At 38.1% G+C, this 17113-nt stretch overlaps 1 protein-coding gene across 6 annotated transcripts in view; it reads left to right on the top strand.

Moving 5' to 3' along the window:
- The window catches only part of GAL (galanin and GMAP prepropeptide), a 63326-nt gene extending 50497 nt beyond the window's left edge, over positions 1-12829 (top strand). The window contains exons 2-9 of one of the 6 annotated variants that reach the window (XR_010473054.1): positions 5020-5208; positions 5411-5491; positions 6181-6235; positions 6873-6917; positions 7695-7781; positions 8807-8837; positions 10075-10152; positions 12497-12829. Coding sequence is in view for 5 of the 6 variants with exons in the window: in XM_065064992.1 (XP_064921064.1) it covers positions 5411-5491; positions 6181-6235; positions 6873-6917; positions 7695-7781; positions 10075-10152; positions 12497-12549 (399 nt within the window). In the remaining variant the exon portion in view is untranslated. Of the gene's footprint in view, positions 1-2195; positions 4838-5019; positions 5209-5410; positions 5492-6180; positions 6236-6872; positions 6918-7694; positions 7782-8806; positions 8838-10074; positions 10153-12496 lie in introns of those variants that run through there. The other 5 variants (XM_065064993.1, XM_065064992.1, XM_065064994.1 and 2 more) reach the window with 5 other exon arrangements.
- Positions 12830-17113: the final 4284 nt, after the last annotated feature.

The raw sequence follows: 17113 nt of genomic DNA, 5'->3' as shown, positions 1-17113 counted from the left end.
TCTCAACTTTTGGTGCCCTTAGAACTTGCTCACTGTGAGACAGGCAGCTATCATCAGCTGCTCCTCACATCTTTTCTTATCAGAGGGTAGGCAGTAATTCCTTCTGAGATCTTGCAGGAACAGAAGTAGCTCCCTTGTGTTTGGTACGTGTGAGCTTCCACTGAATTTACTGTTCAAAAGAGAAGGAAGTCATCATAATTCACAACTTGGGAAAAGAGCCTTTGTATCTACAAGTTCTGAATCTGCTCTCTGAGTCAGAGTTTCCCAGCTATTGCAAGACTTGGCCAGAGTTGCTGCCTCCCAAAAAGCTGAGTTCTAACATTAGCACAAGCTGAGAGCCAAGCTCTGTTGCCTTTACCAGAGCTGAGATATTGTATTTGCTTCTGAGAAAGGCAGTTGCTCTGAAGCCATCCTCCTCCTTGGCCTATGAAGAAGATTGCTGCAGCAATGGCTCTCCTGGAAATCCAACGAGGCTTCTGGATGGAGCCACTTTGCCCAATTAGAAGTAGTCTGGGGATGCATAAGACTAGAAATGGCAGTAGGGTGTGCAATCTGTATTGATTCACTACTATCAGAACTGGAAACCCTTGCAAATGGTATTTCTTATAATATTTCAAATTCTTGGTGCTTTTCTCAGGTAAAACCTCATCAAGAGAGCCTCTGATTTAGTGTGACTTCTTTAGCATATGAAGCTTATGTGATTGTGCTGGCTAGCAACCTGTCCTTGATAGATTTGAACCTACTAGTTAATTTTAACTAAATGGGACAGATACTTCATACTCCTGAAAGTCTTATGAAGCAGAAACTAAGACTAAATTATTTTTATCATTTCTCACAAAATTATTGATGTGTACATTAATTAACTTCCAAAATTTTTCTCTGAAGTTTTTATTCTGTTGTTCATAATTTTTAAAAGATATAAGATGATCTCATGTGGTAGTCACAATTTTGTTGCAATGTTGTGTGAATAATAGCTCTGGTAGCATGCAGATGTAATAAGAGGAAATTATTAGTTGATATCAATGTAATTCAGAACAGAAACTAGCCCATCATTCAGAAGTTATCTATAATACTTAGTTCTATTTGACACTGAGCTGCAGGTGGTAAAACAGGCAAAAGATTCACTCAGTGAAAATTGCCTACATTTTACAGGAATTACAAAACAGGAAAACAACAATAGCAAAGGCTTTGGAAGGATAAAAAAAAAATACCCTTCTCTTATTTTTTTTTCTTTTTTAAAATTTTACTTATATTCTCTATTCTGCATCCATTAAAGAAGAAACAAGTTTCCCTCTATACATGCGAGGGAAAATACAATCAAGAGTTTTCTCAAAGACTTAAAGAGCAAACTACTTTCAAGATTATAGTTGCATATTGAAGTTCTATGTCATCTTCAGATAAATGCAAACATCATCATCTTTAACTTATCTCTACTTGGGTTAACAATGAACAGCTGAGATGCAAATACTAAAGGGTGGAGTAATGCTGTTGAACAGAAAGAAAAACTCAAAATAACTTTTTAGCTCTGAAACAGTGTCCTCATTTAGCACTAAAATAAAATTAAGTCTTTAGATCAGCAAGGCAATTGACAGCCTTGTTGGCAACTGGAAATCCTCATTGCTTCTGAATACTCAGATCTCTCATTGTCTACACTCTATTGGAAAGAAATTTGTGCCTTTCCCACTCAGAGTTGGATTTAGCCACAGAAAGCCTTGAGTTTGTGATCTCCATGTTCAGTTATGGTAAATCTCTGTATTCAGGGTTAAAAAAGTGATCTCAAAACTCTAATATTGTTTCCAATGCACAAAATACAGTAACATAAGTTATTAGTGTCACTACGTGTTAGTGGTCCCCTGATAAACATTGAATAAAATATATATATTAAAATACAGACATCTTCAAATTTCTACAAAGAATAATTTCTGGTTAGCTGGATGACAACACTCCCTTAATAAAGCAATTCCTTTCAGTAATGTCAATGTTTCACTGGAATTACTCCAGTGTATGCGAGACAAATTTTTCTGATAACTTCTCTCCCAAGGGTAGAATTAATTGCCATTGCTCATATAATATTAGAGATTTTGTGTACATACTTGAGGATGGTCTTAAACAATATGTTCACACTTGAAGTTACCAGAAAAGTAGGAAAAAACCTCCCCTGTCTTTCATGCAGAGGGACATCACTCTGTGAATGCAGTGGGTTTAAATATTTGATTTTAATATTCACTGGTGAGTTGTTGAAACCAAACCTGGCTATACAACTTTAACACAGAAGTAGCAGACACACATTTTTCTGCTTCATTCATTGTCTCCCAGCAAGCTTGACAGTGAGGAGAACCACTGCAGCTCCAGACCCTTCTAAAATATACTGCAAAATCCACTTTTATTCAGTGTTTTTCCTGAATAGTAAACGGTTTATGGTTTTTGGTTTTTGTTAAACGGATGGTTTATGGTTTTTGTTAATTAAAAATAAAATAGGTTATCCTATCTCATCAGTTGTATATAAGTGAAATGTTTACCATCAAACACAGTGGAATCCTTAGGATTTAACAGTTGTTTTTGAAATGAAATCTCCAGTAACAAAAATGCAATTATTTTTTTCCCAAGCCAAAAGTTTCAGTGCTCTCATTTGCTTAATCCATATTATAATTTCCTTAAAAAATGGAAACTTTTTACTCTGGCTGAAAACAATATTTTCCCCTGTGTTTTCATTTAATTATTAAATGCAGTCACAATTATAGAACAGTATATATATGTTTTTGTGTGAGACAGACCGTGCTACTCCTATTTCTCAAGTATCTATTTAGGGACATTAGAAACAGTTTTGTTATCAATGCTTATTGTTCTATTGATTTGAGTAAATTTTACATGAGTTTCATTGTGACTTTGTCCGATGGTGAACATCTGGTGAGGACTAGGCATAACCTAATGGCTACTGTAAGTTGCATTAAACCTTCACAATCAACCAAAACCAAACAAACAAACAAAACCAGTGGAGGACTTAGTATGTTGTAGGGCCACCTCAATAAGAAAATAAATCATTTAGTCATAGATATGGTCATTTTTAAAGCTAAACTAGAAAAGACAGACTTCAGCCTAACGCTAATTCTTCTGTCTGAACAGTGAGATTCAAAAATCCTACGGAATAAAAAAAAAAAAAAAAAGACTAACAGCATTCTTGACAAGGAAAATAGAGGAAATGACAACATCAGTTGTAGGAATGAGTGATAAAATTTTTTAATTGACACTAACCTAAAGACAGATTTAGACAAAAAACATTATGGGCAAGTGCCTTTGAGTGTACAAAGAGCCCTTCTTTTGCATCTGACTCTAATGGAGATGAAGAGATCATTTTACCCTGTAATTTGACAAGAAGATGCAAATATTGTGATGAAAAATTGGAATACAAATTACAGGTTAAAATATATTGTTTCAAATAGTTTTTTTGGGAACCTGAAGAACAAGCCGTAGTCAAAGAGAACAGAATTAATATATTTTTGTAGTATTGCTTGAATGCATATTTTGGCATCTTTCCATATAACTTCTGTGGTTTTACTCAAATAACATCAAGAAAACATTTTGTGTCATGGAGAAGCTTCTTCAAGTTTCAAAATTACTTTTGGGGAATTAAAAGCTGAAAGCTAGTGAATGCCAGCTACAAGTGCATTTTTGATAATGGAAAGCAACACTTTGCAAAAATTATATTACTATTTTCCAGATCTATCTAATCTGAATTGTGGGGATCATGCAATGGCTGATAGAACATCAGCAAATGATAAAAAGCATCAAATGAAACCTGCAAAGTTGTTTCCCATTTCTGTGCATTATCATTTAAGAATTGTACAAAACAAACTTTATTCAAGCAGTATTAGGTCAGAGATCCAATGACCTGGCTAGACTATTAAATCCCTACTGCTCTTGACAAAAGAGTGTAGGAAACAGAACTTCTGTTTCTGGCCTGGATTATGAACATTATGCTATATTAAATTTAAAAATTGTTGGCTTTTAAACTTGTGAACATAAGGTATATTGCATTTTTCAATAACTCGCTCAGCTTCACACTCAAGTTCACACACACTCTGTGTAAAAACTGGCAGAGAATTTAAGCAGCTTTAGAAAAAAAGAGCTGCAAGCATATTCTGCGCCACATCTGCAATACTGAAAGATCAATTCGAGAGGCTTGCAGTGAATAAACTCATCTGTTGCAGAGAAAATATGATTTGACAGGGAAAAAAAAGGGAACTAACATTGGAATCTGTCTGCCTTGTAATTCAATTTTGCACATCCCGATGCCAGCTGTAACCACAACTAAGATAATCAAACTGGTGAAACCTTACTGTTTGTAAATAGACAGGCTGGGGCTGGTTTAATCAATAGGGAGAGCTACATCCCTAGACATTCACATACAACCTTAAAAAAAAAAGAAAAAAAAGAGAGAGAAAAAATGCTGAGAATGTACAATAACAGTAGTTTTGACTCAGTTCCTTTTGCTCTGATATTAGAGGTATGAGTTGACGGGATTTTAAGGGACTGCAAGTAATCTGAATAACAGGGAGTTCCAGGGGCCACAAGCAGAGCAGGGGGTATGTGGAAGTCCCCAGTATTCCCAAACACTGTGAATCTTGTTGGGCAGCATTACACACAGACATTTGTACTTAGCTCTACTTCCACACCCCAGTCTCTGAAAAGTGATTTGTATTCACTTTATGCCTTTTTACTGCCCACCACCAACCCAAGACCTTGTGAAGCTGCAGCAGGTGACAGGCGTGGGCCAGGTTGCCCAGACCAGAGCTCTTCTCCCTGCTCACCAGCCTGCCCAAGGCCACCGTAATCAGAGGTAATTGCCCACGCTGTTATTTCCTTGCAGCTTAAGTCGTGCTTCCAAATATCTCTAATCGAATTGCAATAATTTTTGCCCTACCTAATGCAGTGGTTTGGCGAGGGGAAAATGACCCAAGAGAGGCGGAGAAGTGGGTTGGGCGTCTCTCAGCTCTCCCTCTCCTCCCCTCCCTCCCGAAGGGCCCCCTTCCTGAGCGGTCGTACTGCAGCCCATAAAGAGCGGAGGGAGTGGGCGTGTAGATCTGCACCCGCGCACCGTGGCCATGCAGTGAGTGCCCACCGGCAAGACTGTAGCCGTGGGACAAGCTGCCGCGCTGCCAGCACCAGGTGAAACGCTGCAAGGGAGAGGCCATCGCGCCCCAGCTCAAGGTACTCACCTCCCCGCTTCTCAGTCTCTCTCCCAGTGGGAATTTGGTTGGCAGATCGGTAGCCACAGGCTCCCTGTCCCACGGGAAGAAGGTTCACCCCCTCTTCCCACTGGTGATGGCGATGCTCAAGTGCCCTGGGGGATCCATAACTCGAAGGCAAAGTGATAACTCAGAGCATTTACCCTAGTATGGTTTCTTTCCAGATGCAGAGGTTCATTAGTTTCCTGTTTCTGTCTTTAATCCTTTGTGCCACCCTGTCAGAAACACTTGGACTGGTTTTCTCAGTAAGTATTAATTTCACTGTTGGAGGACCTACTCATTGAGCAGTATCCATGTTTCAGTTGGCAAGTAACAGTAAACCTTGTAGTGTTATACACTGTATTTAGATATGGGGGTTGGACAAGATGCAGCACTCAAAAACATTCTGGGCAGTAAACAGGTTTTTAGTTAAGAATTTGGGCCTTTTGAATATAAGCTCCCTTGTAACAAATAATATGACCAAAGGGAAAAAGGAGTATCTACTTCATAGACTAAAACTGAATGGATGTCCTATCTGACTCTGAAAAGGTGGTGCATATATGGACTTTTTTAAATAAAAAGACTGTCATGTAAACAATTAAAGAAAACACTGATGTTTGCTAAAGTGATTATCAGGTGGTAATATAAACTTGGAGAAGAGAGTCAAAATTTCTGCCTCCAAGGTGTGGTTTGCAGTTTCACTTTCATGGTGTGAAATCTTCACACTACATAGATTTCAACAGCAAAACTATAGACATAAATGGGGAGGGGTCAAGAGTTCACCATTAATATTTGCTTCAATATTAATTGCTTTTATATTTTACAATCCTTCTTGATTTCAAACCTTCAGAAGACATTTTCTGCTAAGAGAATGTCCATTTGGTTGCTATCTGTATTGTGTTCAGAAAGCATAGTGTACTTCATGCAATAACATACTTGCATTTTTTTCTTAAAGGCAAAAGAAAAAAAGGGCTGGACTTTGAATAGTGCTGGTTACCTGCTTGGGCCATGTAAGTCAAGCACTTTTTTTTTTTTTTTTCCATTATTTCAAAATGCAGTTGTTTTATTATTGTAAACCAGTTTGCTGCAGTGTGCTACTCACTTTACCAATTAATCCAGTAATTTTGTCTAAACCTGAAAGACTGAATAAACTCATTTGAGAGAATACTTCTTTAGATATTTTTTCATGCCTATTATAGAATTGTGTTGTCTTAAACAATAACTGTTCTTTTCTAAGGCAGAATTGTGCTCTGAGGCTTAATATCCAAAAGCTCATCTAGTCACTTTTTGTGCTTCTGAACCTTAATTTTCATTTGAGAAATACTTCCCCCTTTCTCTGCACCCCTCCCCCCCCACCCCGTTCCCCCACTCCCTTGAATAGTTACAAAATCTTATAACCTCTTAGATGTCAAGGGAAGAATGACAAAATGTGACATTTTGGCACTTCTCAATGTATTTCAGAGTTCACCTTTAAATCTATTTGAAAATGGCTACACTACCTGGCTTTATCATATTACTTCTTCTTTTTTTTTTTTTTTTAATAAAACAATAACATGTGAACTCATGACTAAATATTAACAGTTCACTACATGAAAAATATTTAATGTACAAGGTGTTTAAAATACAGGAACACATTGGTTTACATAGGTGGAGAATCACAAATGCAGATGATAAGAAAACTGAAATGCAGTGGTAAGCTGTCTCAAATATCTGTCCTTTTACCATTATTTCTTGTTAATGTAATGACACTCATTACCATTTTAGTCTCAGTAATACATGACAAACACTACAGATATTTACTATGCCTCTCTTAATCCTTTTTAACTAACCTTAAGGGTACCTAAAAAAGAGGTTAATGCATTTTAAACATATTAACTGGTTCTGTAAATGTCTTGAAGAATATTTGCCCTGAAGCAGATCTAACCCAATTGGCAAAGATACTGTGGGGAAATGTACTTGTCGAAGTGCCATTTATCTAAGACTAGATAAGAGGAATCATCCTTTGTTGCCTGTGGTATGGTTGATCAGCTTTTACTGATAAAGGAAATGCCCATTGCAAGAAGGACAGAAGTAACACCAGGGGCATGTGAGACAGTTTTTAAAGATCATTCGTGTAAACTATTGAGGGCGGGGTGTGTGGGGGGTGGCGCTGGGTTGGTTGTTTTGTTTTTTTAAGCGGAATCACAGGCAACGTTTTAGAAAAACAGAGGAAAGGGTAGCAAAAATAATTTCCTTGCTGCATTCAGTAGTAACTTCAGCAAGTATGTAGTACAGGACTGGGTTTGTAAACTACATAAAGCGTAAGCACAAATTCAGAAGAAAGGTTATTTTATTTAGTGACAAATTAATTGCTTCTTGGTAATTTTGTACAGTGCATATTGTTTTCTTTGAAATCCATGAAAAGAAAGCAATATAGCAAAGCTGGTTGTTATGTTGATTAACTTTTCTGATTTTTAATTTATTTATTAGATGCAGTAGATAACCATAGATCTTTTAATAACAAACATCATTTCAATGGTAAACGTGAAATACAGTCTGATGAGGATATTAAATCAGGTAAGTAAATTTTGAAAGCAAATATTGTTGAGTTTTTTTAATGTTTAGTAATTTATTTATTGATATTGAGTTAACTAACTACCTAGATACAGGACTATTCCTGCCCTTTAACAAGAATCCTAATAAACATATGAAGGGAAGAAAAATGAAATCCAGCCATTTGGTGTGCTCTTTGTACATGGTAATAGTTTAAAATATCTTGGTGCCCAGGGAAAGGTACAATAGTTATGTTGCTTTTAAAGTATAATAGATGATATTTACTCTGAATAAACCTATTTTTTTCTTATATTCAAATAAGTATTTCAAATATCACCTTATGCTCTCTAGAGTTAACTTTTTCAGCAAAGAAGTGAGCCCATACACAAATCTTTCAGTAGGGAAAGCTATACTTTTTTTTCTCTTTAATTCTGTTATTCCAGAGCTGAAACCAGACCTCAGAACTGTATGGCAGTTCATGTTGTAAGAGTCTTCACTATTAAACAAACAAACAAACAAACCACAATAAACCCTAAACCCCACCATATTAAGTCTTATCTGTATTTAACTCTTTCCTGTATTTAAGCAAGATAGATCACCTTCATTACAAGATTGCGAATCTGGTCAAAACCAGTCAAGTCAACATACTGTTTTGAGGTTGCATGTATCAGAATTTAGTAAATGGCAATGAAAAGGATGCAACTTTGTTCTGTGTTTATTATCCAAAGCTGGGCCTCTACAGTTTATGTCTAGACCGTCTTTATGTGGAGAAGCTGGCGCTTTTAGGATTTATTTTGAACACCAACTTCAGGATAAGATTAGAAACGTCTAGATAAACATGTTTGTTTCTTCTGAGGAGAAACTAAATCTGCTGCAAACATACGAAGAGAGCTGGGATTAACATCATCTTTGGGCTGTCAAAGTGTGATTTGTTCTTCACTGCAACCAAAGCAAGCAGTGCCTACTTAAGTAATATTGCACTCATCGCTAAAGGGTAAAGATTCCCAGACAGCTCTCACAGGTTTTTTTTTTTTTTTTTTTGAGTCTAGCCAACACAATGCAAATTCTGCTAACACTTAGGTAAGTTTATTTATAAAGTGTGCTTGGTTACAAGTTCATAGATGTAATTACTTTGTAAACAGAAGAGTAACACTAGTTGCTACATTCTCAGAATTACTGCCAGTTTAGTTCCGATACATAGTTATGTATTGGGGTTTTGTGCAAGTCCTGTGTGTGGTGTTTTGTAGTTTGTGGGTTTTGGTTTTCTGTTGGTTTGTTTAGTGTCATCTAACGATGCAGCTCACACTGCAAGGTGTCATCATTTGTGGATACACTACCACCTTCTTTACAGGAATATGATATTTTAGGGTTCCAGAACTCCTTTGCTGCATCCTGCTGCAGCTCCACAACTACAAGTAAACCTGACCAAACTTGTCTGGATGGGATCTGAAGATTATATAACTTCCTCTGTAATGAACCATCTGTGATTTTAGATGCTCTTCTCTTACAAAAAATTTTCTTTGAAGTTGAATATTATTATAGAGCTCCTGTCCAAAGGAGATTTCAATGCAGTAAACGGATAAGGTAGTCAGAATTCTTATTTTAATTAAAAATAAAAGTATTTCAGAAATAATTTTTAATTAAAATAAGATTTCTGAAATACTTTCATTTTTAATTAAAATAAGAAAGTATTTTTTTAAGGTAAATTCTGCTGATTATTTATGAAAGTATCTTAAAATGGCAATATATATACACCTCATTGCTGTAAAAGAATTCATGCAAAGGACAAGTCACTCTCTCTCCCTGAAGGACCACTGCAAAATTCACAAGCTCTCCTGATAACCTTGGAGAAATTGTAAGCTGTATTAGTTATATAACACTAGGTTGGGGGGTAGGGGTGGGGAGTAGCGGGAGGGGGAGATCTATGAGCAGAGTTGGGAAAATCTGAAATTGTTTGCTGGTTTTACCCTTCCCTTCAATCTCAGGCTTGTGGACATAAAGGAGGGAGTTCAGAACAGAGGATAACACTCTTCTGCAACATAAGGCCTTAAAACCCATGACCATTAAGATGTTAAAGCAGTTTTTCTGCAGCAGTAGCATACAAAGCTGTGCAATTTTGATTCTGAGAACTGCAGTGACCTACCTTAAAGCAGATTTGCTCTTCCATGAAATGAGGTTTGCTATTAAGGATTTTAAGGAGAAAGAAATTTCAGACAGCCTTTTTTTTTTCAGAGTGCTCATAAACCTAGCCACAAAGTCACATACAATAGATCTTTATACTATATTAATATTAAGTAACAACCAGCTTGTTTTACAGGGAAACTTGGAAGACCAGTGGCTGAGGAAAACATCATGCGCACAGTAACTGAGTTTTTGACATACTTGCATCTTAAAGGTTAGTTAATAGCTTTTTAATCTTTCACATTTTCTGGTGTGAAATTTACTGAGAAGACAGGACTGTCCTTGAATGTACAAGTCTGCTATAGATTTGAGTGTGCAAGGCTTTGAACAGTGTGTCTTGATTGGGGGAGGAACTGTCAATTCCACTTTACTGTGCCTAGGAATAGGCCCAATTTAGAGAGGGTAAGTAGTGTCCTGCGAAAATGCAGATTAATGAATATCCAGCATAGCAGGGTTCTAATACCATTTGATTACTCTGGGCACTGTGAAAATAATAATAGTTACTACTAAAATTGTATGGACCCAGCTTTTAGAAGAGTTGAAAACTAACTATGTACATGGGAGTTAATATAAAACAACTCAATAACATACTGAAGTATTGCCAAGAACAATTTGTTGAAATTCTGAGACACTTGTCAGTGGCAAAAGAAATTAATCTCCTTTTCTGCACGTGTTCTACACTCAGGTCACATCATGCAGTTGCAAAAACACTAAGCTGAATGTTGACAACCAGCTCAAAATGCTGCTAGTAAAATCTCTGTGGAGTTTTAAAATTGTGAAAAGAATCATAAAACTGAGCTTACATCTGATTCTATAAGAATAGTAACTTTATTATAGCATTAAGTAAAGAAGAAACCTGACTGCTTCTGAGTTTTCAATAGTTTTGCTTTGTTTTTTAAAAAAAAAAAAAAAAAACACAAAAAGAACCTCACACATAATTCTGAGCTTTTAAAAACCTTTGGCCACTGTAAAACTGTCTACAAAATGTTCAAAAACATAATATATACATGTGAAGAAACAACAGGAAGGAAGAAATTATTTTAGTGCACATGTTTGAGGAATTCTGTGTCTCAGAAAGCAGACATTTCAAGAAATATGTAACTTGTATATTCTTACCTTTGTATATAAATAAGAAATATTGTGGCAAGTATATGCTGTGGACTAGTAACAAAGAATTGTGTGCTATATTTGTTTTTTAATTTCATTATTAAAAGACACTTTCAAGAGATGTGTTCATTTTCTGTGTATTTAGGAAACAAAATTCTGGACCTCTTTGGCAACATTTTCTATATTATTTTCATCCACCCAAGTGAAATAATTTTCACTACTGAACTTATCCACCCAGTGTTAATTGAATTAACTTTGTGTTTGAAACAAAAACTCTTTAGGGTTAGTACTAATGGCCTGAGATAATTCAAATATGTATTTAAAGTAGATTATTAGCATGTATACTTACTGTGGACAAAGTAGTAGCTTGTTTGTTTTGTGACTATGAAGAAGGAGCCCTGAACACTCCTTTACACTGCTGTGTGAGCCTAGGAAGTAAAATCAATAACTGGACACAGAGAAAGGGTGTGAAACATGTCGAGCTGAAGCATGCACTCTTGGATGAGTAGGCTAAGAGCTGCTAAATTGGGCAAGAAAATAAAATTTGTGTCAAAGAAATACAAATCACTTCTTCCCTGGGGCAAATGAGCAAAAAAGGCTGAATTGTAACTCTAAGTAGCAATTCCTTGTATAGGATAGTGATGGTAATCAACAGTTTTTATTCAGAAAATTTGGTATTATTATCTGTCCTAATAAAGAAAAGGAATATGCAGATCATATATCTTTTTCCTGAGAAGGTTCTTGTATTCCCATGTTTCGAAAGACACAGGGTGTCATCATATTATCCCTTAAAAATATTTATTGGCAAGAACTAGCACAAACTTTTACACAAAATCAGAACTGTAGATATAAGAGGTGACAAACATACTTTATTATGGCAGAGACACTTAAATGTTTTAACTCAAATGAAACTTTAATACATTAAATATATTGGTTTAAACATATTCCTTTGTGGGGAGAGGGAATGCTCCCAGTCATGGGATTCAAATTCAGGGTATTGGTTATTCAGATTAGACATATGTTTTAATCTGCAGGATAAAGTGAATATTTTAACTGCCAATAAGTATCTTGGAAATAACTAAAAGCGGCCTTCAGCTTTTTCTGTTGAAAATTCCTCCCTCCAGCTTTAAAGGCTTCCCATATAGAGCGGGCTGTAGGATGAGGGCTGTAATTTGATAATATTGAAACTTTTGAGGTACTGGGATCCAGCGATATCAATTGACATGATAAAAATTATACCAGGGTATACCAGGGAGACAGTAACATTCAAAAGAAAAAAAAACAGTAGTTTATACATTAAAATATGAAGAGTTCAAGGATTTGCCTCTTATAGTTGAGAGAAGGGAAAAAAAAAGATACATATACATACAATAATGAAATTGTATTTCATTCTTATATATGTATTAATTCACCGTTGTTGTTGTTTTGTTTTTGTTTTTTTTTTTCCCCAGAGGTAGGAGCACTTGACAAACTACCTTCACCAGAGGAAACAAACCAGTTTTGAGGAAGAATGCATTTTTATGTTTCTGTAGTGTAGATTTAGATTCAATTCAAAACAAAAGAACCAGATGAGCTGAATATAAAAAGTATTGTTTGCATTAATCTGAGAAACGGTAAACAGCATTGGGCCCTCTGTTTTTTGTTTGTTTGGGGTTTTTTTGTTTGCCTTCCCCCCCCCCCCCCCCTTTTTTTTCCACTCCTTTCCTGTGATGTTGTGGTGTGAAGTTTTGCCTTGGCAAAATTTTTCTGTAGGTAAATGGTAAAATAAAAATAAGGAGCAACTACATTGTTTCAATTTAAAATTACTTTCATGTCAGCACACAGTATACCGTATACAGAGCCCAGATTAAACTGCAAGATTACACTGCGTCTATACTCTGCAAAATTACAGTAAAATAAAACAAATGCTCCACATTGAGTACTTCAGCCACCTGAGAAAGAGCAGTGATTTCAAACTGCTGCCATAGAGAGTCTTTTTAGTCCATATTTCTATACTTCATGGAAGCCTTCCTGTTCATATTTTCATAGACATGAAATAAGCTAATCTTCATTTGAAATTTCATATTATTCACCTGTAATACACCAGCCCATTGACCAAAGCATACCTTCACACAATACAAATTTAACTGTTCTGCACAGGTAATAGGTTTACACAAATCCTATGAGTCAAGATGACTGGATCTGTATTCTTTAATGAAGAAACTCTCCCATCCCCTTCAAGATTAAAAAAAAGAAAATGAAATGCTGAAATGCTTTAATCTGAGGCCAGCAAAACACTTGAATACATACTCAATCTCTATGATTAGGGGATTAAGGGGATTACATCCCTTTGATGTACTGGGACCAGAATGGTAAGCCCATACACAATAAATGTAACATTAAGAATGAGGAGAGGTTTGAGAGGATACAGAATCTTAGAAAGGTTTTTCACATTCAGATAACTTTAACTCTGCAATGAAATAGCCTTTCAAAATGCTGCTGTGCACTGGAGTGCACAGACTGAGAAATTCTGCAGAACAATTATTAAAGAATCTGTTTTTCACTTTTAGGATAGCAGAATACATTCTAGATGCCAAGCCACTGTCATGGTATGTTTTCCTAATGTAAATAATGATTGATTAAGCCAACCAATCCACCAAGGAAATGCCAGGAATTCCTCACAGAGGGACTTATTTTCCCACTTTAAAATCTGATAATTCTTCAGTTCATAAAGTTATTGGTCAAGAAAGAAATGCAAGGGTTTATCTAGATGATTCTCTAGTTCACAGCTGGATCAGCTGCTCATAAATTGTATCTGAAGGGTACTTATTTTAAAGTCTCTACAATCCCTCCAACAAATTAGTTAGGAAGTGCTTCACTATCCTTTACTATTCAAAATCATTACCTGATAGAGAACTGAAACTTTCTTTCTGCTTTTTCTATGAAGCATTTGTTTTATTGACCATAGGCATGGGAATAATTTCTTCCTTTGCTGTTACTAAACCAGTATGTTTCAAGACAGTTGCATTGCACTCTGTCACAACCCTTGTGGATTCTTTTCCTAAAGGCAAATGATCACAGCTTGCTAAACTTTGAGGGAAACAAGGTAAGGATTTCCAGAAGAAAAGGTTCAAGTATTTCCAGAATCAACATTTATAGCTTTTTTTTTTTTAAAAAAAAGAAATGGTTTTGATTTTAAGATAATATGCAGGACATGTTAGGATGGTTAGTTCTTAATACTGTAGTTCTCTAATTTGGGGGCATCCAGATGAAAGCAAAGGACAACTATAAAGCAAAGAAGGTTGCCACTTCAGAAGACTGCACTATACGCAAGCCCAATTCTTCTGAGCATAATACTAGACGGTCCCAATGGCCACAAGGTGGCAATAGTGCTCTACAATGAAAAAGCTCAAGCCTGTGCAACAGAACAGGTTTCATAGAATTATGGGATAGTTTGGGATGGAAAGGAACTTTAAAGGTCATCTAGTCCAATCTCCCTGCAATGAGCAGGGACATCTTCAACTAGGTCGGGTTGCTCAGAGCCCCATCCAGCCTGGCCTTAAATGTCTCCAGGGATGGGGCTTCTACCAGGTCTCTGGGCAACCTGTTCCAGTATTTTACCACCCTCATTGTAAAAAATATCTTCCTTGTGCCTAACCTGAATCTCCCCTCTTCTAGTTTAAAACCATTACCCCTTGTCCTGTCACAACATATCCTTCTAAAAGTTCTGTTACCATCTTTCTTATAGGCTCCTTTTAAGTACTGAAAGGCTGCAACAGCATATCCCTGTAGCCTTCTCCAGGCTGAACAACCCTAACTCTCTCAGCCTTTCCTCATAGGAGAGCCCTCTGATCATCTTGGTGACCCTCCTTTGGACCCTCTCCAACAGGTCCATCTCTTTCCTGTACTGAGGGCTCTAGAGTTGGATGCCGTACTCCGGGTGGGGCCTCACCAGAGCAGAGTACAGGGCCAGAATCACTTCCCTCAAACTGCTTACCACCACACTCCTTTTGATGCAGCCCAAGATTGACCTTCTGGGCTGCAAGTGTACATTTCTGGCTGGTGTCCAATCTTTCATCCACCGGTACCCCCAAGACCGTCTCTGCAGGGTTGCTCTCAATCCCTTCATCCCCCAGCCTGTATTGATACTGGGGGTTGCCCCGACCCAGGTGCAAGGTGTTGCACTTGGCCTTGTTGAGCCTCATGAGGTTCACATAGGCCCACTTCTCGAGCTTGTCCAGGTCCCTCTGGATGGCATCCTGTCCCTCAGGTATGTCAACGGCACCACTCAGCTTGGTGTCATCTGCGAACTTGCTGAGGGTGCACTCAATCCACTGTCTATGTCATTGATTAGATATAAAACAGTACTGGTCCCAATACAGACCCCTGACGGACAATGCAAGGCACCAGTATCTGTCCAGATATTGTGCTACTGACCACTACTCTCTGGATGCGACCACCCAGTTAGTTCCTCATCCACTGAACCGTCCACCCATCAAATCCATACCTCTCCAATGTAGAGAGAGCAGAATGTTGTGGCGGACTGTGTCAAAGGCTTTACAGAAGTCCAGACAGACAACATCCGTAGCCCTTCCTTTGTCCACGAATGTAATTACTCTGTTGTGGAAGGCCACTAGGTTGTTCAGGCAGGACTTGCCCTTGGTGAGGCCATGCTGGCTGTCCTGAATCACCTCCCTGTCCTCCATGAGTCTTAGCATGGCTTCCAGAAGGATATGTTCCATGATCTTCCCAGGCACAGAGGTGAGGCTGAAAGGTTGGTAGTTCCCAGGGTCGTCCTTTCTACTCTTTTTAAAAACAGGTGCAATATTTCCATTTTTCCAGTCACCAGGGACTTCACCTGACTGCCATGACTTCTCAAGTACCGTGGAGAGTGGCTTGCCAACTACATCAGCTGATTCCCTCAGGAGTGTGGGATGCATCTCATCAGGTTCCATGGTCTAATGTATGTTCAGGCTCTGTAAGTGGTCACAAACCAGATTCTCACTTAACAGTTGGAGGTACTTTGCTCCCTCAGTCCCTGTCTTGCAGTTCATCCACTTGAGAGGTATGGGAAGTGAGCCTACCAGCGAAGACTGAGGCAAAGAAGTTGTTCAGTACCTCAGGCTTCTCCTTGTCTGTTGTTACCAGTTTGCCAGACTTGCTCATCAGGAGGTATGCTTTCTTTGACCTTCCATTTTTAGTTGACATACCTGTACAAGTCCATCTAGTTATTCTTTGCATCCCTTTGCATCCCTCCAGCTGTGCCTTGCCCTTCCTGACCCACATCTCTGCACAACCAGGCAGTGTCCCTATACTCTTCCCAGGATACTCATCCCTGCTTCCATTGCCTGTACATTTCCGTCTTGCCCTGTAGTTTGACCAGCAGGTCTTGACTCAGCCATGCCAGCCTCTTGCTCTCCTTACCTGATTTCTTACACCTGGGGATCGAGACCTCTTGTGCTCTATGGACAGTGTCCTTAAAGATCTGCCAGCTCTATTCTGCTCCCTTGTCCCTGAGGGCAGTTTCCCAGGGGAACCTGTCGACTAACTCCTTGAAGAACTGGAAGTTGGTTTTCCTAAAATGCAGGGTACTGACTTTGCTTTCTGCCTGTCCCACATCCCTCAGGACTGCAAACTCCACAGATGCATAATCACTGCTGCCCAGGCTGCCTCCAGTCTTGATGTCACCAATTAGCTCCCTTGCATCAGGTCCAGTATTACATCTCCCCTGATAGGGCTGTCTATTACCTGGCTGAGAAAGTTATCCTCAATGTACTTCAGGAGTCTCCTGGATTGCCTACAGCTCACTCTGCTGCTTTTCCAGCAGATGTTGAACTCTCATGGCGGGACAAGAGCCTGCAAACGTGTTGCCTTCCACAGGCTTCATCAGTAATCTCCCCGTGATTGGGCAGCCTGTAGTAGACACCAACCACAAGGTTTCCTTTGTTGCCCTGGTCTCTGATCGTTACTCATTATTCTCCAGAGAGAGCTCTTCACATTCTATCCCTCTCTTGAATTAAAGGGCAACTCCTCCACTCTTCCTTCCTTGCCTGTCCCTTCTGAACAGCCCGCAGACATTGATCACTGCA

This window comes from Columba livia, chromosome 5 (assembly GCF_036013475.1).
Source record: "Columba livia isolate bColLiv1 breed racing homer chromosome 5, bColLiv1.pat.W.v2, whole genome shotgun sequence".
Classification (NCBI taxonomy): Eukaryota; Metazoa; Chordata; class Aves; order Columbiformes; family Columbidae; genus Columba; species Columba livia.
Note: the sequence above shows the minus strand (reverse complement) of the source record. Positions and strands in the feature narration are given on the sequence as shown.